We start from the raw sequence: 22,572 nt of genomic DNA on the forward strand, positions 1-22,572 counted from the left end.
TCTGTCTCTTTATGCAGAATCCATCCACCACTGGAACTGGTGCATCTGCCATCATGTCATGCAGCACACAGTATATCTCCCGGGCATGCAGAACTCCATGGCCAATGTGCTCAGCCGGCACTGATACCTCAATCACAAGTGGGAACTCCACAACCCCACTCTCCATTCGCTGTGCCATGCCTGGGATACCCCTTGCTAGCATCTTTTTGCCATATGTGACAGCCACAAGTTCCCCCTCTACTGTTCCTGGGGGGCCACGGAGCCCAGCTCCCAAGGTGGTGCTCCCTCCTGCCTTGGGGTGGCGAACTCCCCTATGTCTCCCACCCCATTTCCCTCCTTCCTGAGGTGCTACAGAAAGTCTGCCAGGACACAAGCCACAATACTGCTTGATCGCTCTGTTCTGGCCCAGTCAGTTGTGGTTTCCCGACCTCCTCCGACTTTCTGTCCACCCCCCGCCCCACCTCTGCCTGATGCTGGACCTCACCCCGGACCGGGGCACTGTCCACCACCCCAATCCTGGCCCTCTTCATCTCATAGCCTGTTTTTTGGGGCTCGTGCGTAGATAACACCTGCTTGGCACCAGTGTGCCTCATTCTTGCCCACAGCAGGTGGGCCTCCACCAGAGCATGTTATACAGTGAAATAGGCCTGTTTCACCTTCTGAGCTCGGTGCCATAACCTTTCCCTGGACGCTGTCTCCATCCCTACTGTCCTGGACTACCCCCTTGAACTTAAGACCTCTGGCCTTTCCCTTAGTCCTGTCCTGGTCCACCTAGCAGTGCTCAGTGTCTTCCTCCTTTTCTCTCCCGTGGATGGATGCTCAATTTTTAACCATCTCACCACTACATGCTTCCTGAAGGGGCTGCGGAACACCTTCCCACTGGTGATCATTCCTGAATCATCCTTGGACCTCAACCTTGTCCTTTCCACCTCACTAGACACCCCCCCCACACACACACACACACTTTAAGCTTCTGGCCATGTGCTCCCTCTCCCACTTCTCCATAAGGGTCATTTTTCTCATGGCCATCGCTTCTACTCAGTGGATCAGTGAATTGGCTGCCATGATCGCTGACCCACTGTATACAGTCTTCCATAAGGACAATGTCTCCTTACGCCTTCACCCCAAATTTCTCCCGAAGGTGGTGTCAGACTTCCACATCAACCAGTCGATCTACCTCCCGGTTTTACAATCTAAGCCACGTGCCAATCTGGAAGACAGAACCTGCATTCACTTGATGTTCTTCGCACCCTCACAGTCTACCTTGACTGGACCTGTAATTTCTGTGCTTTTCCACGCCTTTGCAGACAGATCCTGAGGTCAGGCCCTCTCCTCCCAATGTGTCTCGAAGTGGGTCTTGGCCTGCATCCATGCGTGCTACGAGCTCTCTAATGCCATGCCACATGGCTGGATCATGGCACACTCGACACAGGCATAGGCAGCCACTTCCACCTCCTTGGCAGATGTATCCTGGCATCTGCTGGGTAGTGACATGGCGTCTTGTCCATACCTTCATGGCCTGCTATGCTATAGCCCAGGGGGCAGTAGCTGATGGAGCCATGGGTTGTGCTGTCCTTCAGACTTTGATACCTCTTGCATCCTGGCAACCTTCTCCGCACTGACCACTGATTGGTACTTACCTGTGTTTGGAATACATATAGAGCCCATCACTCGAAAAAGAAGAGGAGGAGGTTACTTATCTGTGACTGAAGGTTCTTCAAGATGTATAGTCCCTATTTGTATTCCAATTCTCACCCTCCTTCCCCTCTGTTGTGGTCCACGTTGCTCAGTGGTGAGAGGGTGACTGTGATGGGGTGTCGTCCCACACAGCCTCATATAACCTCACCTGCGGCACAAGGCTACATACACTGCACGTGTGGGCCAATGGATATTGATATAAAAATCTTCTGTCTCCGGTGTATGCCGCACATGCACATTCATGTTTGGAATACAAATAAGGACCACGCTTCTTGAAGAATCTCCTGTTACAGGTAAGTAACCACCTCTTATCTCACTAAGGATACGTCTACACTACCCGCCGGATCGTCAGGGAGAGATCAATCCAGCGGGAATTGATTTATCGCGTCTAGACACGATAAATCAACCCCTGAGCCCTCTCCTGTCAACTCCTGTACTCCAGGGCCGCGAGAGGCGCAGGCAGAGTAGATGGGGAAGTGGCAGCAGTCGACTCACAGTGGTGAAGACACCACCGTAAGTCGATCTAAGTACGTCAACTTCAGCTACGTTATTCATGTAGCTGAAGTTGTGTAACTTAGATCGATTTCCCTCCCCATAGTGTAGACCAGGGCTAAAGAATTTATTGGGGATTCCGTTACCTCACAAAAGAATCATTTGCTGAGCCATTATCCCTTGGATTTACAGAAGCTTAACACTTCGCTTGTAGTTTCAAAGGCTGGCTTCCCATCTCACATATAATGGAAGGCCTGAATTAATGTGGTGGAAGGCAAATAAAAAAAATAGTCCCCAAACCCTACAACCTCAGAATAGCCATATTCTGTGTTATCACATCACATCCTTTCCGTTGTGATTGCACCATGTGTCCAATGCTAATAAAGAGTATTAAATCTTACAATTGCGTTTACATATTGGAATGATACTACTTTAATACCATGCTCTAGAAACTTGCCAGTGAATTTACAATTGTTTTATGGGCATACTAGTTAGTAGTACTGTTTTGTTAAAATGGTCATAGTTTCATGGAGGACGGACTTGGAATTGGGTGCATGGACTTATGTGGAGTATTATCAAAATTTTGTAAAATACAAAAGCATCTTATTGAGTAATGTTTGCAGCAGAATCTGTGCTGTAGTTGTCCTGCTGGGTACTTTTAACCTGAAGGTATTTGGAATTGTTTTGGACCTAAGAGCAGAAGAAGAATTTCCCTATTTTGTGAGAGAGGTTCAGTATCTTTATGGAATTCTGAAGGGTCCTGGGTGTAGTCTACGCTAGAAAAGGTTTGCTGGTATCACTATATGAGCAAACCATTCTAAAGTAAATGCAGCTTCAACTAGCAAAAGAGTTTATACTGTTGTCCCAAATGAAGTAAGTGTTACTTGCAAAGGTACTTTTTGCCATTATGATTGCATCTATATTATTCCTTTTGCTGATATAAAAATATCTTTTAAAAAAATCACACACCCATAACCAACCTTTTTTTTCTGGCCTTCAGTGTTTGAACTGTGTAATGTAAGCTGCCACTATGTAATGTAATCATGATAATCTTGTAAAATATGTGTGTGTGTGTGTGTGTGTGTGTGGCGAGAAAATATATATACATCTCTACCCTGATATATCCGAATTCATGTTATAACGTGGTAAAGCAGCGCTCCGGGGGGCAGGGCTGCGCACTCTGGCAGATGAAAGCAAGTTCAATATAACACAGTTTTACCTATAACGCAGTAAGATTTTTTGGCTTCCGAGGACAGCGTTATATCAGGGTAGAGGGGGGTGTGTGTGTGTGTATAGATATAAAAATATTTTTTACATACTTCATAAGTAGATCTCACTTTTTCTGTCATTCCAGGTGATGCCGCAAGTGTGATTCAGTTTGGTAAATCGGCCAAACGATCACCAGAGTCGACTCAAATTGGGCAGTATGGGAACGGCTTGAAATCGTAGGTATAACAGAAGCCAGCCTTCTGAGATCTTGGGGTCTGGCTGATAGCAGGCCAGCAAATGTTGAGCTTTGTATACTTCTATAAAAAGGAAACACCTTTTAAGTCACATTTAAAAAGCTACCAACCTTTAAGGGAGTTCTGGGTGGCTTTACTTGTTAGCTTTGGATACACTCTGTGTATGTCTGTCTCTCTTTCCTTGTAACTCTTCCTCAGGCAATGAAGCTGGTCCTAGTCCTATGACCTCACAATAACTTGCACTCCATGGCAATATCATAATGATACTGAGACTAGAGGCTTGAATGACTATTTGCAAATAGGAGGCTACGGTGACCTCTAAAGGTGAATCCTGTAGATACAACGTGGCTACCAGTACTGGATTCCTAAAGAACCTTTTGGGATGATTGTGAATCTTTATTGGGAATGAAGTTCTGATTTGTTCAGAATTTGCTCTTTTGGTGTGGGGCACACACTACTTCTGGGAGAATTCTGTGCCAAAAAATTAAAAATTCTGCATATTTTAGTTGTTTAAATAACACAATATAATAAAGCCAGTTTCAATTATTTTGGTTATTTATTTCAAAATATCTGTCAAGTATGTCTAATAATACAGACCCCCCCCCCCCCAAAAAAAAGATTCTGGTAATTTTTTTTGACAAATAATATTAATACGGAACTTTGAGTAATTAATTTAAATTACAATACTGAACTGTATTTCCTGCACCTGTCAGAAGCAGTTCAAAGACTTGGAGGTATCGGGGGTAACAGAGGAGCTGAGGGAGAGGGTAGGAGCCTGGGAGTGAATCTGGAGGGTATTGGGTGTGGTTGGGAGAAGGTGGTGTTTTTTTGGGGTGGGGGTGGGGAGGAGGGATTGTTAGAGAGTTGAGAAGACTCCCCCATGCAGACCCTGCCTAAGCCCTAGCCTTTCCCATTCAATCAGACGCATCTGCCCCTGTTCCAGCACCTCCCTATCCCCATGGGTCTCTGCAGCCTCCTCTCCCATCCCCAAGTGTTCCTGCAGCCTCCCTCCCCAGGCACAACATTTCAACAGTTTTCTAATGCAAAGACAAGTTATAGAAATTCTAGTTTTCTTCAAGTGATGGTCCCTATGTGTATTCCACATATGGGTACACAAGTGCACCATGCGTCTGAGTCCAGAGATTTTTAGTAAAAAGTGTCCGTTGGTTCACACATGTGCAGTTACTCTCCTCGTGTTCTGAACCAAGAGTACAATGGGCAGTGTGGACCAACCCTGCTCCAGTTCCTTTTTACTATCACGTGGCCTGAGTCAGAATCGTCTGAGTCTACAGCAGATTCTATTATTATCTTTATTTACAATATATAATTACAGATTAGTTATTAATATTTTAGTATTTTCACTATTTGTTCCCTGTCTTGAGAAAATTCTCTGGAAGACAAGGACTATGCCTTGTGTCCTGGGATTTAAGAACTGTTCTGTGTTTCCTGCCCCTGCTTCTTTTCAGTGAGTGACTAACACCAGCATTGCCTTTACTGTCTCGGTGAGGTTCACGTCTCTGCTAATTGCATCATCTGTCACTCCTTCCCTCCTCAGACTTGGGGTTGAGAGCTCAGACTGAAAAAGCCATGAGACCCCAGTTGGATCTGGGCCAAGGAGCCCCCTCTGCACACTGATCTCAATAAATGGGCAGTGCAACTCAGGAGCTGAGACTACAACTTCCAAGCCTAGAGAATGAATTAGAGTAAGGGGCACTGTCACAAGCATCGGGACAGATGCTCTGAAAAGGTCCATCCCTGATTCTGTCCAAGTCAGGTGAGTCCTTGCACATGGATGATAAGGACTTAGGCCCAGGTAAACTGCCTCTACAGGAGAATGTGGTGTGCTGGAGTATAGATCCATTGGTACCAATTGTGGTGCTGATGTATAAACCAAAGGACAGGCATTCCATTACCTTCAACATCCAGATCAGACTCCAATGTCCACTATAACTAGGGAAGTCTCGGATCTGGCGGCCCAACCACCCATACACCTAGCACCCTGAGACCTGTGTCTCCCTAGAGTACATTTTTTGCTCTCCATGTCCTCAATCCCCTCTCCTCTTATTTAGATATAACATCACACCTGGAAGAAACCACCTCGAGGACACTGGGGTGATCTCTACCATCCATGAATCTGAGTACCCATCCGTCAGTACCGATGGTTCTGCTTGTCGACTGGGAACCTATCTTCTGATCTGATGGGTCAGAGGTTCCAGATGAACCTCTTCTACCCTGGCATAGGGAGATGAGTCTGGTCAGAAGCTCCAGTAGATCTGGGTCCTGTCTCTGCCAAGATATGACTTCGCAGTGCCATGGGATTACTGGAGTCCCTGGGACCCTTAATCTAGGCATCCCAGATCTGTGCATGAACCTTATCTACCCTCTCCTAGCTGACACCAACCAGCTTCATCAGAGTGTGAAGAGGAGGAAGTTGTGCCGGATTCAGGATTTTTGGCGGCCATTTCATCATCCTTGCCAAAGAAGTAGTCACCCCATCTTCACCATCTCTGCCTGATGATCACAGCCAATATCACGAACTCTTACAAAGAGTGGCGTCTGAGCTACAGATCCAGCTCAAGGAGGTTTCAAGAGCCTCATCATAGACTATTACATATCTTACAACCGTCGAGTCGCAGTCAAGTGACCCTCCCAGTCAGTGAGGCCTGAGTAGTGTGGCACACTCCTGCCTCATGCACTCCCTCCCCTAAAAGGGTTGAGAAGTGCTACTTCATTCCACCTACAGATGTGGAGTTTTGAATTATGGTCCCTATTGGATTCCACTAGATTCCACTGGAACCTTAGAATTCAAAAGTAGTAGTGTCTGTTGGTCCGCACATGTGCCCTTTCTCCACCTCATGGTTTCATCTCAGGCAACAAAGGACGGGGCAGACTGACTGCGCCCTCAGTTTTCTCACCGCCACATGATCCGAGTCAAAGCTGCTGGTGTCCTCATCTTTCTCTGATGCACTTTAAAAAAATCACCACCACCTGTTTTTAGAATTGTACATAGTTTTGGTGGTTGTTTTTTCTTTAGTCTTAGTGTTAGTTTTCAGGAATTAAGAGACTTGGGGACTCCAGTTCTTCACTCCCCAACATCCATGCCTGGATTATGCTGATGACATCAGGGTTCAAGATCTGCGCCTCCTGTCCATGTTCGTTCTTGATCATTGATGAGCAACGCTGCCCTGTACTGCTTGGGAGAAGCCCACATTTGATCCAGGTGCAGTGTCTGCTTGTCCTTCCCAAACTGTACCTGGGAAGACTGGGCTCTCCGCCTCAAGAAGCACCTCATAGAGGTTGTCGTGAGGCTGCAATCAGATCCGGGCTGGGATCTTCCATCCTTCCTGGACATGAAGATCATCACAGACACATCATTTTCCAGATGGGGTGCCCATGTGAGTGAGCACATGACCCAGGGGACTTGGACAACTTGGGAATCCAGAGTGCATATCAACATTCTGGAGCTTTGAGTGGTACAGAGGGTGTGTCATGCATTTCTCCCATCTGTTCTCTCCCATCATATTCTTGTTATGTTGGACAATAACGCTACCATTTATTATATCAGCAAACAGGCATCTGGTCATTGGCGCTTTGTGCAGAAGTGCTGTAGTTGGTGCAATTGGTGCCTTGCCCACAAGATCTTGTTGTCGGCAGCCTATCTTCCAGAGACTCAGAACGTGATTGTTGGTGCTCTCAGCAGGAAATTCATGACCGAACATGAATGGCATGACACCATAGGTCAGCGATGTTTTCAACCAGTGGGAGACTTCGGCCAGGGATCTCTTTGCCTCCTACAGCAATAGAAGATGCATCACATACTGCTCCAGAGGGGATCTCGGCACCCATTCCAAGGCGATGCCCTCGTCATCCACTGGTCACATCAGATCAATTATGCCTTTCCCCTGCTAGTGCTGCTGCCATGTGTCCTCTGCAAGATCAGGTGGGAGAGCACCACGGTTATTCTGATAACCCCATTCTGACTTTTCCAATTCTGGTTTCCCCACCTCTGCATATGAGCGTCTCCTCCACAAGACCATTACCAATTCAGAGTCCTCCTGTTCAGACTCGTTATGGCACCTGGGGCCTTGACAAAAGTCTTGTTCAGTGGTGGTGATCTGGATGAGAAGAAACAGCTTTACTGTCTTTCTGGATCCAGCATGGAGATTCAGTCAGCAACCTCATTTCTAGTCTGCCTATTATCTCTCCCGGGAATCTGTATCAGCGAAGAAAAGTCAACTTTGATTCTCACAAGGACCACAGATTTCATAGAAATGATTCTGGACTTGACTACAGCAAGAGCCTACCTCTCCTAATGGAGAGATTCCACACCATGAGCAATTTGATAAAATGGGTCTGCCCTTCCCTTCTAGGCCATGTGGCCTCATGCACCCATGTAACACCATTTGCCAGGCTCCACCTCCACTTCGGTCTGTCTACTCCCCAGACAACAGTGCCAGAATAACAATCCCGTCCAAGGCGATGGCTTCTCCTGTCTGGTGGGCAAACCCAGAAAAAGTTTGAGGGTTCTTTTTCTCACACCCTCACCCGAGGTGACTATCATCATGGATGCTTCCCTCTTAGGTTGGGGAGCCCACATGGACAATCACATTGCACAAGGCACCTGGACCCCTTGAAAAGCCAGGATGCATATCATCAACCTACTGGAATTCAGGTTTCAGAGTAGCAGCCATGTTAGTCTGTATCCGCAAAAAAGAACAGGAATACTTGTGGCACCTTAAAGACTAACATTTATTTTAGCATGAGCTTTCGTGAGTTACAACTCACTTGAGCGCCTTTCATCCTCTGATTGAAGGCCAAACTATCTTCACTCATCCAACGACAATTAGAATCCTGAAGGGACTAATTAGAATTTTTCCCACCGGTGGTTAAACCAGCACTACAATGGGATCTTAATCTCATCCTTTCAGTACTTACCACATCTCCTTTTGAACCAATGGCCACTTGTTCCATGTCCCACCTGTTGATGACAGTTGCATCACATCAGCCAGAATGGCGAGCGAGCTGGGAGCACTCATGGGGAAGATCCATTATATGCCATTTTTCATAAAAAGGTCTTTCTTCGCCTCCATCAAAATTCATCCCTAGAGTAATTCCTGAGTTTCACATAAATCAAACCATCTACTTACTGCTATTTTTCCCCCCGCAAAACCTCATGCTTCTGATGAGGAGAGAAGGCTTCACTCTCTAGAAGCCCAGTGGGATACTGGCATTCTATCTGCAGAGAACAAAAGTGATTAAGAAAACATGTAGACTATTTATTGCCTCAGCAAAGTAATCAAGGGTCAAGCATTATCCACCCAGAGACGCTCTTTTAATGGAGCTCAGGCAGCATCATCCTTCTCTACCAACTAGCAGGTATCCTCCCTCCAACCCTGGGAGGGCATGAGAATCCAGTCCATTAGAGCACAAGCAACCTCTACAGCATCTCTACAAGATGTACCTCTATTAGATATATGTAGGGTGGCTACCTGGAGCTCTGTCCGTACCTTCACAAAACATTATGCATTGGGCCAAACCTCTGCTGCAGATACATCTGTGGGAATGGCAGTACTGCAGATGTCCATACCATCTGCATCCTTGCACCCACCTCCTGTTTGACTCCTGTTTGCTAATCTCCTATGTATGCACCTAGGGGCCATCTCTCAAAGAAGAAATGGCGGTTACTTACCTGTAACTGGAGGTTCTTCAAGCTGTGTGGTCCCTATCTGATTCCACTGCCTGTCGGCCGTCCCCTCTGTTGCATATCATGACTGGATTCATGGTAAGAGGAGGAACTGGAGCATCATCATTCCACACTTTCCCTTCTACCCTTGGTTCAGAGCACAAAGAGAGCAATTGTACATGTGCGGACCACGGGACACTGCTTACTAAAAATCTCCAGACTCAGGTGCATGACGTGCATGCGTACCCAAAGAACCTCCAGTTACAGGTAAGTAACTTCCATTTTCCTTTGTTGGGGGCGCGCTTGAGGGGATGGGAGTGGTGGGAAGAGTGGGGGAGAAGGAAACTGGCAGAGAGAGGTAGAAATGGGAAAGGAGAGAGAAGCATAATGGACAGGGAGGGTAAGGTTGGGCAGGGCTGTTCAGGAGGCCACTGGGTCCAGTGCCCTGGAGCTAGTGCTGGCCACTGTGGGCAAGGAGCTCTGAAGGTTGTAGTGATTCCATAGTTTGTGCTCTGGTGAGCTCTTCTGGCTGCTGCTGCTGCTGCTCCCCATGTGGCTGGAGGAAGTGATGCTCACTGGGCCTTGCACTGTATATGTATCCAGCTGAGTCTGGAGCAGGTTTTCTGCAGAGCTAGACGATCCTACCTTTTGGCTATAGCTGGTGCTGGATGTTTTGGGGAACAAACCCAGAGGCCTCCATCTAATCCAGGGGTGGGCAAACTTTTATGTCCTGAGAGTCACATTGGGGTTCCGAAACTGTATGGAGGGCCGGGTAGGGAAGGCTGTGCCTCCCCAAACAGCCTTTCCCCTGCCCCCTATCCACCCCCTCCCACTTTCCACCCTGACTGCCCCCCTCAGAACCTCTGAGCCATCCAAACCCCCTGGTCCTTGTCCCCTGACCCTCCTGGGACCCCCCCCGCCCCAATGGCCTCCTGGAACCACACCCCCATCCAATCCCCCGCCCGTCCCCTGAGTGCCCCTCTCAGAACTCCTCCTGCTCCTTGTCCCCTGACCATCCCCTCCCACTTCCTGCCCCCTCAGAACCTCGGACCCATCCAACCCCTCCTGCTCCTTGTCTCCTATCTGCCCCTTCCCACCCCTGACTGCCCCGACCCCTATCCACACCCTGCCCCCTGTCAGGCCCCCCAGGACTCCCATGCCTCTCCAACCCCCATCTCCTGACCCCTCCCCGATCATCCGCCCCATCTAATGGCTCCCTGCCCCCCGACTGCCCTCTGGAACCCCCTGCCCCTTATTCAACCCCCACTCCCCTTACCATGCTGCTCAGAGCACCAGGACTGGTAGCCACGCCGCCCGGCTGGAGCCAGCCACGCCGCCGTGCAGTCTAGAGCACTGGGGCAGGCCGGCGGCTCTTGTAGCCACACTGCCCGGCAGGAGCTCGCCACCCAGAGTGCTGGCGGCATGGTGAGCTGAGTCTGTGGGGGAGGGGGACAGCAGGGAAGGGGCCCGGGGATAGCCTCCCTGACCGGGAGCTCAAGGGCCGGGCAGGAGGGTCCGTGGGCTGGATGTGGCCCACGGGCCACAGTTTGCCCACCTCTGATCTAATCCTACGAAAATATGTCCTTTTCTGGATTGTCATCTATGTGGGGTGAATAAGGATATTTAGGACATGAGTGATTTGGGATTTTTGTTTGTACAGCGTGACAAGATGTTTCTCTTAAACCATTTTGAGATATTCGAATATTATCTCATGTTTGTTGGCATTTGAAAATTAATTAAAAAAATATAGGTCGGGGGAAGGGACCCTGGTAGCCCAGGACTTGTAGTAGAAAGTGAGTTTTTTTTCCAAACTGACTTTCCCCACACTCTAAAATCTGCCTCCAGGGGTTCCATGCGGATTGGGAAGGATTTTATCCTGTTCACTAAGAAAGACACCACCATGACCTGCCTCTTCCTGTCACGCACATTTCACGAGGAAGAAGGCATCGATGAGGTTTGCATGCCCTTTGTCACTAAAATATAATGCTAGGTATTTGCTAAGATGAGCCTTCTGTTGTTCTTTTCCTCTTAGATGAGGTACAGAGAACATGTTCTGAAGTTGATTATTCTTGTGGTTTACAATGTACTTGGGGTAAAATATCTTGGTTTGAGAAAATAAACTGTATAAAAAGGTAACTCTGAGGGGATGGGAAACCAGGGTTTTTGGGTGTTGGACACTGAATTAATACTCAGCTGTTATTGGAGGGGGTAAGAAGGGGATCAATGCTGTATGTAGAGGCCATCAGAAGAAATAACTTAACCCAAGCATGGGAGCCAGTGAAGTGTTTTTCTCAAGAGAAAGGGTTGGAGCTTCATCTTAATCCCCATCCATTCCTTTCTGCAGGTGATTGTCCCACTGCCCACCTGGAACACACGTACCCGGGAGCCCATGACAGACAATATGGAAAAATTTGCGATTGAGACTGAGCTCATTTACAAGTATTCCCCCTTCAAGTCAGAGCAAGAGGTGATGGAGCAGTTTAAGAAAATCCCTGGGGAGAAGGGTAAGTGTCAACTGATGCTGGGGATGGGGCAATTGGAGATGAAACAGGAGAAGGCATTTGGATGGCATTAGATGGAGCTAACCTCAAGTTTGTCACCTACTCAGGCACCTTAGTGATTATCTTTAATCTCAAACTGATGGATAATGGGGAACCAGAGCTGGATGTGACCTCCGACCCCCGAGATATCCAGATGGCAGAAACCCCCCCTGAAGGAACGTAAGTGCAACAGGTGCTGGGGTTGTCCCTATGAATGGCTTGTAGTGTTTGTAGGTTGGTATGTCCTGTTCAGGCAGGCGAGTTGATGAGAATTCTGCATTCTGGAGTGCATCAGGTTGGGATTTCAGAAGTTCCTTGGCTCTCCTGCTCAGTGTTCCCTCTAATTTTTCCCATGCTTGTTCAGCATGGATTTTATGTGTACCAATATGGAGCTGATGTGTGACACATGACCTTCATATTGGTTCACCTAACAAAATTCATGTGGTGAGAGTGGGGCTGAGGGGTTCGGAGTGTGGGAGGGGGCTCAGAGCTGGAGCAGAGGGTTGGTATGCAGGGGGATGAGGGCTCCGGCTGGGAGTGTGGGCTCTGGGGTGGGGCCAGGGATGAGGGGTTTGGGGTGCAGGCTGGCCCTGAGGGTACCGCGGGGAGAGAGGACTCCCCCCAGCTCTCTCTCCCCGCAGCAGCACCTGGGCTGGGGTGGGAGAGGTGCTGTGGACAGGCTGGGTTGGGGCTGGGGGAGGAGCGCCTCTCTCCCCTAGCCATGGCAGGCTAGGGCACAGGCCTCTCTCCCCTGGCCAGGGCTGAGTTCGGGGAGGGATACCTCTGCCCCGGCTGCAGCAGGTCCCGGGCTGGTGGAAAGGCATCTCTCTCTGTGGCAACCCTGAGCGCCTGCATGGCGCTTAATAGGCTGCTGCACGGCTATGCAGCTTAGAGGGAATTTACCTCCTGCTCCCTGACGTTGATGCACTTAACAGCTCATGGAAGTTCTTCTTGTGCTCTGGATGCCCAAAGAGGACAATAGCACATTAGCAAACGTGGCACTGATACTTGATTAATTTAGATGGTGGGAGGGAGAGACCTGGGGTATAGAGTGAGTTTATAATCATTTGAAAGAAGGGATTACTGGGATGGAAGGCAAATCTCTAGGCTTCCCCCTCGAACTGTGTTTGAGTGTGATTCAGTTGGGTGACTACATCCACATTGTGACCAGACATGGAGTTCTGGTGAGGCTAGCTGCCTAGCCAAGGTGAGGGGGCAGTAGGACTGGATTTGAATCTTGGGACTCTGTTCAAAGGACTGGGTGTGGGGCCTTTTTGGGATAGGACCCCTCTGTTCAGTGTAGGGAAGCCTGGAGCACTGGTCAGACATGCACAGTTAGAATCCTTTGCTCAGTAAAGGGAAGACTGATACGGATGGGCAAAGGCGTTCTCACTGAAGGGGAACCTGGGGCAGTGCTCAGGGTGGCTTATCATGGTGGAACGCAGACTTGAGCAGGCTAGGAAGTTTTGTCCACCCCGCAAGCTGGTTTATAGCTAGAAAATAAACAAACTGGTCCTAAACAACCAAATAGATCCAAACCAGAAACCTCCAGCTGTGGCTCAGACCTTGGCCTTTACTCACAGGCTGCATGCACCCTCCCTAGATTGCCCATCTCCCATAGAAGCCCACCTCCAAAGCCTGCTGAAGCTTTTTCTAGCTGCCTCAGCTACCTCACAGTGCCATGCTGATTCATCCTGACCTCACCCTTTTTTCAAGTATATGAAAATTCTGTCTCTGGTGAAAGATTGGTGGAGCCTCATAACTTCACTTGCCACAGTGAGTCCGGTGCTCAAGGGAAGACCGTGTAGGAGGTGGTTGGGAACAGAGATGGGGGATTTTCTGCTTCGGAAAACAGAGTAGGGGACAGTGCATATGAAAAGATGAGGTCTTCATTTTGATGAATGGGAACCTGGAAGCATTGGGACAGATAGAGAAGAAGAAGATTGTTCACTGAAGGGAGTATGCGGTGGTACTTGTGGACTGATTACATGCAAGGAAGCTGTCTCCTCAATGAAGGCGCTCAGTGTGAAAGAAAGATGGATGAAGACAAGATCTCTGCTTTAATAAGGGGTTGTGGGACATTGCTTGGCAGGTGAATTGGCATAGGAGACTGCACAGTGCTTCCTGGACCATGGATATTGGTCAGGAATAGATTGGGGAAGGGAGGGACTTATGACTTGGTATGGAGAGAGTGTTGGGATGCTGCTCAGGGTTGGCTAGGATGGGCTGTCTTCTCTGGTAAGTGGAGTAGAGGGCACTGCTTGGGTTTGACTAGACTATCTGGTTTCTGTAAGCTCCCTCCTCTTGCAGGAAGCCAGAGCGTCGCTCCTTCCGTGCCTATGCTGCTGTCCTTTATATTGATCCCAGAATGAGGATCTTCATCCACGGACACAAAGTGCAAACCAAGCGACTTTCCTGCTGCCTCTACAAGCCCAGGTAGGAACCATGATTTAGGGGACCACGTTCAGCCACAAGGCCCCTGTGGTCCTGTTATATCCCTGGTAGCTTGCTGGGTATGTTTGCCATGTATATGACCATGTAGAAGCCATAAAAATCAAGCAACAGTGTCTAATTTGAACTCATAGAGCAAGATTTTCAATAGCGATCAGCGTTTGCCTACCTCTGCTCTCGTTAAAGTCAAGGAAAAGGCCAAGGCTTCTGAAAATCCTACTTGGAACCGATGGGGTTCCGTTCCCTTTCAGGGCATACAGAGGAGTGAAGGTCATGTTCTTGGCCATGTCACAACTTTGTTTCAGACAGCAATAACCAGTTGGGTGTGGCTGGGAAATTCCCACCTGGGGTATTATGAAAATTACATCATGTGGAAATGAAAGTAGGTGAGTGTCTAGAACACTACGTGTGTGGTGGTGGTCTTTTTAGATACAGCAGTTTTAACTTTATATGATTTCTGGGCAAAGTTGGTTTTTCCTCATTTTAAACCTATTCAGACATCAACTTCCAAATCCATGGAGTCAGACTGGGGGGTGCGGGGGGGAAACAGGTGATGTTATGGTAGGGGTCTACTATAGACCAGCAAATCAGAGGAGGACATAGATGAGGCATTTCTAAAACAAATGACAAATAAATATCCAAAACTCAAGACATGGTAATAATGGGGAACTTTATCCTGACATCTGTTGAAAAGGTAACACTCCAAAACCCAAAATATCCAATAAGTTCTTGGAGTGTATTGGGAACAACTTTTTGTTTGAGAACATAAGAGTGGCCATATTGAGTCCTGTCTTCCTACAGTGACTGGTGCTAGATGCATCTAGGGTGACCAGACAGCAAGTGTGAAAAATCAGGATGGGGGTGGGAGGTAATAGGACCCTATATAAGAAAAAGACCCAAAAATCGGGACTGTCCCTATAAAATTGGGACATCTGGTCACCCTAGATGCATCAGAAGGAACGAACAGAACAGGGCAATTTATCCATGGAACTGAAATAATTTTGGAAAATGCTACCATGGCAGTCCTGGACTTTAATCTCTTACCTAGCAGCCTAAATTTGGCCTCCTAGACTTTCCATATGCCATATGTCAGTGTTATAAGCAAGACACAAGAATTAATTCTTCCACTCTACTCTGCACTGATTAGGACTCAGCTGGGGCATTGTGCCCATTTGTGGATGCCACATTTCATGAAAGATGTGGACAAATTGGAGAAAGTCCAGAGAAGAGCAACAAAAATTATTAAAGGTCTAGAAAACATGACCTATGCAGAAAGATTGAAGAAATTGGGTTTGTTTAGCCTGGAGAAGAGGGGACGTAAGTTTTCATAAAACTAAGTACATAAAAGGTTGGTACAAGGAGGAGGGAGAAAAGTTGTTCTCCTTAATCTCAGGATAGGACAAGAAGCAACGTGCTTAAATTGCAGCAAGGGCAGTTTAGGTTGGACATTAGGAAAAAGTTCCTAACTGTGAAGGTAGTTAAACACTGGCGTAAATTGCTTAGGGAGGTTGTGAAATCTCCATCATTGGAGATTTTTAAGAGAGGGTTAGACACACACCTTTCAGGGGTGATCTAGATAATATTTAGTCTTACCTTGAGTGCAGGGGACTGGACTGGATGACCTCTTGAGGTGACTTCTAGTCCTATGATTCTCTAAACGCTATTACTTGTCTCTTCCTAATAAGAGGTGTTCCCTCCCCTGGAGAGAAATCTTCAGTGTGAGAGGATACCATGACGACATCGTGAAGGATGGTCCCAACTATGGGATCAATTCCCTCTGCTGCTGCATGATGTTCCTCGTTCCCAGACACTTTCCTCCTCCTCAACAGCACAGACGCTATTAGACTGTGGGTTGGATTGTTCTGCTGTGTTCCAGAACATCTTGTCTCTGTATTTTTCTGTCTCTCTTAGGGTATGTCTACACTACGAAATTAGGTCCAATTTATAGAAGTCGATTTTTTTTATAAATCGATTTTATACCGTTGATTGTGTGTGTGTGTCCCCACTTAAGACCATTAACTCGGTGGAGTGCATCCACAGTACCAAGGCTAGCGTCGACTTCCGGAGTGTTGCACCGTGGTAGCTATCCCACAGTTCCCGCAGTCTCCGCCACCCATTGGAATTCTGGGTTGAAATCCCAATGCCTGATGGGTCAAAAACATTGTCGTGGGTGGTTCTGGGTACATGTCGTCAGGCCCTGCCTCCGTGAAAGCAACAGCAGACAATTGTTTCGAGCCTTATTTCCTGGGTTACCCGTGCAGATGCATACCACGGCAAGCATGGAGCCCTCTTAGCTCACTGTCACTGTATGTCTCCTGGGTGCTGGCAGATGTGGCATTGGATTGCTACACAGCAGCAGTTCATTGCCTTTTGGCAGCAGACGGTGCATTACGACTGGTAGCCATTGTCATCGTCTCCGGGGTGCTCTTTTAGCCAACCTAAATGAGGTCGGTCAGGGGCGCCTGGGCAGACATGGGTGCTCCTGGCAGACCTCAGTGAGGTCTGTCAGGGCGCCTGGACATAAATGGGAGTGACTTCAGGTCATTCTCTTTTTAAGTTTCATCTCATGGAGATTCAGTCCTGCCTGCAGTCATACTGCACTGTGTTCTGGTGAGCAGCCAGAAGACGATGATGGCTAGCAGTTGTATTGCACCGTCTTCTGGCGAGCAGCCAGGAAACGACGATGGCTAGGAGTCGTACTGCACCGTCTGCTGCCAGCCTAAGATGTATAAGAGAGATGGAGTGGATCAAAACAAGAAAGAGACCAGATTTGTTTTGTATTAATTTGCTCCCCCCATCCTCCCTCCCTCTGTGAATAGTGGGGGAAGGGATAGCTCAATGGTTTGAGCATTGGCCTGCTAAACCCAGGGCTTTGATTTCAATCCTTGGGGGGTGGGGGGGGCATTCTGTGTGACAGTTATGTATGTTTCTCCTTGACGCAAACCCACCCCCTTTGTTGATTTTTTTTAATTCCCTGTAAACCAAGTCGCCCTTCCCTCCGTCAAAGCAATGGCAGACAATCGTTTTGCGCCTTTTTTCAGCACAGACGCCATAGCACGGCAAGCATGGAGCCTGCTCAGATCACTGTGGCAATTATGAGCACTGTAAATACCACACACATTATCCTACAGTATATGCAGAATCAGAACCTGCAAAAGCAAAACTAGGTGAGGAGGTGACAGCAGCTCAGTGACGAGAGTGTTGAGGACATGGACACAGACTTCTCTAAAAGTCCGGGCCCTGGCAACGTGGACATCATGGTGTTAATGGGGCAGGTTCATGCTGTAGAACGCCGATTCTGGGCCCGGGGAACAAGCACAGACTGGTGGAACCACATAGTGTTGCATGTCTTGGACGATTCCCAGTGGCTGCGAAACGTTCGCATGCATGGGGCACTTTCATGGAACTTTGTGACTTGCTTTCCCCTGCCCTGAAGCGCAAGAATACCAAGATGAGAGCAGCCTTCATAGTTCACAAGCGAGTGGTGATAGCCCTGTGGAAGCTTGCAACGCCAGACAGCTACCGGTCAGTTGGGCATAAATTTGGAGTGGGCAAATCTACTATGGGGGCTGCTATGATCCAAGTAGCCAACGCAATCACTGAGCTGCTGCTATCAAGGGTAGTGACTCTGGGAAATGTGCAGGCCATAGTGGATGGCTTTGCTGCAATGGGATTCCCTAACTGTGGTGGGGCGATAGACAGAACCCATATCCCTATCTTGACACCGGAGTACCAAGGCAGTGAGTACATAAACCGAAAGGGGTACTTTTCAGTAATGCTGCAAGCACTGGTGGATCACAAGGGACATTTCACCAACATCAATGTGGGATGGCCGGGAAAGGTACATGACGCTCACGTCTTCAGGAACTCTGGTCTGTTTCAAAAGCTGCAGGAAGGGACTTTCTTCCCAGACCAGAAAATAACCGTTGGGGATGTTGAAATGCCTATAGTTCTCCTTGGGGACCCAGCCTACCCCTTAATGCCAAGTCTCATGAAGCCGTACACAGGCACCCTGGACAGTAGTCAGGAGCTGTTCAACTATAGGCAGAGCAAGTGCAGAATGTTGGTAGAATGTGCATTTGGACGTTTAAAAGCGCGTTGGCGTAGTTTACTGACTCGGGTGGACCTCAGCAAAACCAATATTCCCATTGTTATTACTGCTTGCTGTGTGCTCCACAATATCTGTGAGAGTAAGGGGGAGATGTTTATGTCGGGGTGGGAGGTTGAGGCAAATCGCCTGGCTGCTGATTATGCGCAGCCACACACCAGGAGGGTTAGCAGAGTACAGGAGGGCGCGCTGCACATCAGAGAAGCTTTGAAAACCAGTTTCATGACTGGCCAGGCTACGATGTGAAAGTTCTGTTTCTCTTTGATGAGCCCCCCAACCCCCCTTGGTTCACTCTTCTTCCCTGTAAGCTAACCACCCTCCCCTCTCCCCTTTGATCACTGTTTGCAGAGGCAATAAAGTCATAGTTGCTTCACATTCATGCATTCTTTATTAATTCATCACACAAATGGGGGGATAACTGCCAAGGTAGCCTGGGAGGGGTGGGGAAGGACACGGCCACACTGCACTTTAAAACTTATTGAAGGCCAGCTTTCTGTTGCTTGGGCAGTCCTCTGGAGCGGAGTGGTTGGTTGCCCAGTGGGCCCCCCCCCCCCCCCCGCTGCGTTCTTGGGTGTCTGGGTAAGGAGGCTATGGAACTTGGGGAGGAGAACGGTTGGTTACACAGAGGCTGCAGCAGCGGTCTGTGCTCCTGCTGCCTTTCCTGAACCTCAGCCATACGCCGGAGCATATCAGTTTGTTCCTCCAGTAGCCTCAGCATTGCCTCTTGCCTTCTGTGACCAAGCTGATGCCACCTATCATCTTTAGCCTGCCACCTGTCCTCGTGTTCACTATGCTTTCCTGAACTCTGACATTGTCTCCACGCATTCTGCTGGGCTCTTTCAGTGTGGGAGGACTGCATGAGCTCAGAATATTTCATCATGAGTGTGGTTTTTTTTCACCTTGTAATCTTCACTAGCCTCTGGGAAGAAGATAGTGTGAGCATTGAAACATATGCACCTGGTGAAGGAAAAAAAGGGGAGAGTGGTAGTTAAAAAGACATGTTTTAGAGAACAATGGGTAGACTCTTCCACGGTAAACCTTGTTGTTAACATTACATAGCACATGTGCTTTCGGTACAAGGTCGCATTTTGCCTCTTATTGAGGGTATGCTGGTTTGATGTGAGAGATCACTCACGCAGGGCCGGGCAACAGAATTCGGCTTGTAGACAGCCATGGTAAGACAGTCTTTTGGCTTCTTTAACCTTCATAACATGTGGGAATGGTTTCAAACAACAGTGCCCTCATTTCCCATACCAAGCAGCTGTTGGGTTGGCCATTTAAAATGGGTTGACAATTTAAAAGGAGGGGCTGTGGTTTTTGGGTTAACGTGCAGCACAAACCCAACTAACCTCTCCCCCCCCACCACCCAATTCTCTGGGATGATCGCTTCACCCCTCCCCCCACCGCGTGGCTAACGGCAGGGAACATTTCTTTTCAGCCACAGGCAAACAGCCCAGCGGGAATGGGCACCTCTGAATGTCCCCTTAATAAAATCACCCTATTTCAACGAGGTGACCATGAATGATATCACTCTCCTGAGAATAACACAGAGAGAGAAAGAACGGATGTTGTTTGAATGCCAGCAAACACCGGGACCATACACTCTGTTATGCAATGATTCCAGACTATGTGCTACTGGCCTGGCGTGGTGAAGTGGCCCACCATGGAGGATGGAATAAGGCTGCCCTCCCCAGAAACCTTTTGCAAAGACTTTGGGAGTACATCCAGGAGAGCTTTATGGAGATGTCCCTGGAGGATTTCCACTCCATCTCCAGACATGTTAACAGACTTTTCCAGTAACTGTACTGGCCGTGAATGCCAGGGCAAATGAATCATTAAACACGCTTGCTTTTAAACCATGTATAATATTTACAAAGGTACACTCACCTGAGGTCCCTTCTCTGCCTGGTGGGTCCAGGAGGCAGCCTTGGGTGGGTTCGGAGGGTACTGACTCCAGGTCCAGGGTGAGAAACAGTTCCTGGCTGTCGGGGAAAACTGTTTCTCCACTTGCTTGCTGTGAGCTATCTTCAACCTCCTCTTCATCTTCCTCGTCCCCAAAACTCGCATCCCTGTTGTGTGCTACTCCATTGACGGAGTCAAAGCACGGGGGTGGGGTAGTTGTAGGGGCATCTCCTAGAATGGCATGCAGCTCATCATAGAAGCGGCATGTCTGGGGCTCTGACCCAGAACGGCCGTTTGCCTCTCTGGGTTTTTGGTAGGCTTGCCTGAGCTCCTTAAGTTTCACTGCTACGGGTCCCTGTTATAGTCTCTGTCCTTCATGCCCTGGGAGATTTTTTCAAATGTTTGGGCACTTTGTCTTTTGGAATGGAGTTCTGATAGCACGGATTCGTCTCCCTATACAGCGATCAGATCCCGTACCTCCTGTTCGGTCTATGCTGGGATTCATTTGTGATTCTGGGACTCCATCATGGTCACCTTTGCTGATGAGATCCACACTCACCTGCAGATTGCCACGCTGGCCAAACAGGAAATGAGATTTAAAAGTTCGCGGGCCTTTTCCTGTCTACCTGGCCAGTGCATCTGAGTTGAGAGCGCTGTCCAGAGCAGTCACAATGGAGCACTCTGGGATAGCTCCCGGAGGCCAATACCATCAAATTGCGACCACACTACCCCAAATTTGACCTGGCAAGGTCGATTTCAGCGCTAATCTCCTTGTCAGGAGAGAAGTACAGAAATCAATTTTAAGAGCCCTTTAAGTTGAAAAAACCGGCTTCGTTGTGTGGACGGGTACAGGGTTAAATCGATGTAACGCTGCTAAATTAGACCTAAACTCGTAGTGTAGACCAGGGCTTAGTTCCTCCAGTTCAGCCACTCTGGTCTCAAGATCCTGTACTCTGTCTCAAAGGGCCAATGAGCCTCTTGCACCAAATGCAGGATGGAAAAGCCCCTTTGGAAGATGGAGGAAATAGCCAGGTGGACAGCCATTTTAGACTTAATTCTGACTAAAAGGAATTGGTTGTAAATATGGAAGTTGAAGTCAGTTTGTGAGAAAATGATCGTGAAATTATAGATTTCATAATTCTAAGGAAAGGGGAAGGAGTGAGAAGCAGAATAAGGACTTCAAAAAAGCAGACTCTAAGGAACTCAGAACTCATAGGTAAGGTCCATGGAAAGAAAATCTAAGGGATAAAGGAGTTCTGTAGAGCTGGCAGTTCTTCGTGTAGTTGTATGTATTCAGCTCAGGTGTGTGCATGCCCAGCGTGCTGGAGCCTGGAGGGTTTTGTGTAGCAGTAACTGTGGAGGGGTGATGCTCATGACTGTGACCCCTCCCCGGCTATATGAGGTGGCACCACCCTGACCCCTCTCAGTTCTTTCTCACCACCTGTTGTTGGAATCGGAGCTTTGTATGGTTGTAGTTGCACAACCTTGCATTTAGTTTATTGTATAGTTAGTAGATAGTGTTCTCCATTGATGCCCTCATTGTGGTCCCTCATGTGGAGGGGTAATCCCCAACAGCGACCCCCACACGCTGTGCCTGCTTTGTCTTGGTGAGACCCACCTTAAAAAGCGTTGGTTGTTCTGTAGGTTGTTCAAGAAGTGGACTCAGATGGCGAGGGACCTTTGTCTCAAGCAGCACCTGATTGAACAGGCTATGCAGCCTGATCCGGTACTGAGGCCCTACTCGGGCCGAAGATCACCCTCAGGTTCAGAGAGTGCGGCTGCCTCTTGTGGTTGGTGCCAATAGTACTGCCTTCATCAGGGACACCGATCCACACCTCATTCTGGGCGACGGATGAATCAGAACGCCTGTCGATGCCTTTAGGCGTTGCTCCTCCTGGGTCTCTGATTCCAAGTTGGAGTCGTCATCCTCCCACTCTGCATTACCCAATGAACTCCAGGGACCGCCAGTGGATCAATATGACTCCCAGAGTTGTCATATGCCCTGTGGCTGAGACAATGGTCCATGTCCTGGCCACTACTGGCCACCAATGCCCTGCCCATATCAGTGGCCTCCTTGGACTCAGTAGGATGCTCCTTGCTCTGAGATCCTGCCCTTTATCCTGTTCAAAGCTGAAGTCACCTAGATTAGCTGTAAAGCCAGACATCAATGATCTTCCCCTCTGCTGAGCTGCCAGAGTCCTCCCAGGTACATGGGAGCGAGAGCTGGTTTTGGCT

At 48.5% G+C, this 22,572-nt stretch overlaps 1 protein-coding gene and 1 long non-coding RNA gene across 6 annotated transcripts in view; one reads left to right on the forward strand and one right to left on the reverse strand.

The window, feature by feature from the left end:
* LOC120386253 overlaps positions 1 to 3,828 on the reverse strand; it is a 51,505-nt gene extending 47,677 nt beyond the window's left edge. For both annotated transcript variants that reach the window (XR_005589609.1, XR_005589608.1), the window contains exon 1: positions 3,510 to 3,828. This is a non-coding gene — a long non-coding RNA (uncharacterized LOC120386253). The remainder of the gene's footprint in view (positions 1 to 3,509) is intronic.
* Positions 1 to 22,572, forward strand: part of MORC2 (MORC family CW-type zinc finger 2) — a 92,215-nt gene that overhangs the window by 21,473 nt on the left and 48,170 nt on the right. For 3 of the 4 annotated variants that reach the window (XM_039505390.1, XM_039505388.1, XM_039505387.1), the window contains exons 5-9: positions 3,545 to 3,635; positions 11,182 to 11,290; positions 11,681 to 11,840; positions 11,945 to 12,056; positions 14,187 to 14,312. In XM_039505390.1, coding sequence (XP_039361324.1) covers positions 3,545 to 3,635; positions 11,182 to 11,290; positions 11,681 to 11,840; positions 11,945 to 12,056; positions 14,187 to 14,312 — 598 coding nt within the window. Of the gene's footprint in view, positions 1 to 3,544; positions 3,636 to 8,877; positions 9,604 to 11,181; positions 11,291 to 11,680; positions 11,841 to 11,944; positions 12,057 to 14,186; positions 14,313 to 22,572 lie in introns of those variants that run through there. The other variant, XM_039505389.1, reaches the window with a different exon arrangement.

Source organism: Mauremys reevesii, linkage group 18 (genome assembly GCF_016161935.1).
Source record: "Mauremys reevesii isolate NIE-2019 linkage group 18, ASM1616193v1, whole genome shotgun sequence".
Lineage (NCBI taxonomy): Eukaryota > Metazoa > Chordata > Testudines > Geoemydidae > Mauremys > Mauremys reevesii.